At 72.7% G+C, this 545-nt stretch overlaps 1 protein-coding gene across 1 annotated transcript in view; it reads left to right on the top strand.

The window, feature by feature from the left end:
• Positions 1–164: 164 nt before the first annotated feature.
• Fzd10 (frizzled class receptor 10) overlaps positions 165–545 on the top strand; it is a 4,366-nt gene continuing 3,985 nt past the window's right edge. Inside the window, exon 1 of the mRNA XM_013023039.1 lies at positions 165–208. Within this exon, the coding sequence (XP_012878493.1) occupies positions 165–208 (44 nt within the window). The remainder of the gene's footprint in view (positions 209–545) is intronic.

The raw sequence follows: 545 nt of genomic DNA, 5'->3' as shown, positions 1-545 counted from the left end.
GGGAAGGGGAGGTGGGCAGGCCGCAAGGGGGGGGAGCACAGGCCTTGGCGAGCAGGCCGGGCTGAGGTGGGTAGGCCAAAGTAGGCAGGCAGGCCGAAGCGGGCAGGCCGTGGTAGGCAGGCCAAGGCGGGCAGGCTGTGATGGTCAGGCCGCGAGAGCAGGCCATGGCGGGCAGGCTGCAGTGGACAGGTCGCGAGGGCAGGCCACGGTGAGCAGGCCACCAGGGCAGGCCACTGTGTGCAGGCCACCAGGGCAGGCCGCGATGCACAGGCCGCGGTGGTCAGGCCGCACGCAGTGGACAGGCGTCAGTGTGCAGGCCGTGATGGTCAGGCCGTGGTGCGCAGGCCGCACACGGTGGACAGGCCACGGTAGGCAGGCCGCACGCGGTGGACAGGCCCCAGTGCACAGGCTGCCATGTCAGGCTGCGATGCGCAGGCTGCACGCAGTGGACAGGCCACGGTGGGCAGGCCGCGGTGGGCAGGCGGCAGTGCGCAGGCCGTGGTGGTCAGGCCACACGCAGTGGACAGGCCGTGGTGGGCAGGCCG

This window comes from Dipodomys ordii, unplaced genomic scaffold (assembly GCF_000151885.1).
Source record: "Dipodomys ordii isolate 6190 unplaced genomic scaffold, Dord_2.0 Scaffold66, whole genome shotgun sequence".
Lineage (NCBI taxonomy): Eukaryota > Metazoa > Chordata > Mammalia > Rodentia > Heteromyidae > Dipodomys > Dipodomys ordii.
This window is presented reverse-complemented; position numbering and strand designations above follow the sequence as displayed.